This window comes from Sinocyclocheilus grahami, unplaced genomic scaffold, assembly GCF_001515645.1.
Source record: "Sinocyclocheilus grahami isolate Dianchi unplaced genomic scaffold, SAMN03320097.WGS_v1.1 scaffold708.1, whole genome shotgun sequence".
In the NCBI taxonomy this organism is placed as follows: domain Eukaryota; kingdom Metazoa; phylum Chordata; class Actinopteri; order Cypriniformes; family Cyprinidae; genus Sinocyclocheilus; species Sinocyclocheilus grahami.
The window spans coordinates 77,596-78,838 of record NW_015505887.1 but is presented as its reverse complement, the minus strand read 5'-3'; the positions used below and the strand labels follow the sequence as shown (position 1 = coordinate 78,838).

Here is a 1,243-nt window from a genome sequence, read left to right as displayed (position 1 = left end):
TATATATATATATAGTTCAAACCCACAACCTTTGGGTTACAAGTCCAGCTCTCTAATAATTACTGTACAAACAGATATTATTATTATTTTTGGTAAGATGATGTTCTGTATCATCATACAAAAATATGATTTTTACATATTTAATCAATAATGTAATATGTAAGCAGGAGTGTTTCCGAGACAGGAGTGTTTTCTAGCAGATAATAAAAAAGGCAAAAATTCACATTAAGGAGGATCTGAGCAATTTCTAGAGACCAGCATATCATAGAGACTCCAATCAACCACCAAGAACTTTCTATCATGGTGCAATTTGCATGTTTCGAGTATCAAAGCACAACTCGCATTTCTTCAGAAAGTGTAAAAATTATGCAATCATGTGCAACTGCTCTGCCTTTAAAAGTAAATACACAAAACAAATGCAGCAGCTCACATTTCCATTTCCCCCTCAGTAGCATCTTCTGCCTGTGTTGAAACAATCTCGATTGTATAATGCATTATATATAGATAAAGCTGACTTGACTTGTGTTGCAGGTCACAAAGATGCTGGCGGTGGTGGTGGTTCTGTTCGCTCTCCTCTGGATGCCGTATCGGACTCTAGTGGTTGTGAATTCGTTCATGGATCCGCCGTATCTCAACACCTGGTTCCTGCTCTTCTGTCGCATGTGCATTTACACCAACAGCGCCGTCAACCCCATCATCTACAACGCCATGTCGCAGAAGTTTCGCGCTGCTTTTAAGAGGCTCTGCGACTGTAAACGCAGGTCAGATCAGAGCCGAGCGAGCAAAAGCAATGTAAGTGTTTATTACAGTGTCATAAAAGACTTCTCCAGTGAAAGCAGTATGAAGAAAGACGGCAGTGTGAAAACAGACACGCTTAGCCCTGCTTGAGCTGAGCACATTAAAGGAATAGATGAGTTTGTTTCTTCATTGGAACAGATCTGGGGAAAATGTTGCATTGCATCACTTGCTCACCAATGGATGCTCTGCAGTGAATGGGTGCCATCAGAATGAGAGTCCAAACAGCTGATAAAAACAGTATACAAGTCTTCTATCCATAATAACGCTTCCTCCGGTGAAAAAGTGGTCTGGTCTGAATTAGGAGAGAAATCTGCACAGATCAAGCACTGTTTACAAGCCAAAACAGCTCTAAACAAATATGTGTGTGGATTTTGATGTGAGAGACAACATGAGATGGACTTTTTCACTGGAGGAAGCATTATTATGGATTATGGACTATTTTATC

At 40.1% G+C, this 1,243-nt stretch overlaps 1 protein-coding gene across 1 annotated transcript in view; it reads left to right on the top strand.

Moving 5' to 3' along the window:
* The window catches only part of LOC107560053 (thyrotropin-releasing hormone receptor), a 2,636-nt gene extending 1,748 nt beyond the window's left edge, over window positions 1–888 (top strand). The window contains exon 2 of the mRNA XM_016244106.1: window positions 532–888. Within this exon, the coding sequence (XP_016099592.1) occupies window positions 532–888 (357 nt within the window). The remainder of the gene's footprint in view (window positions 1–531) is intronic.
* Window positions 889–1,243: the final 355 nt, after the last annotated feature.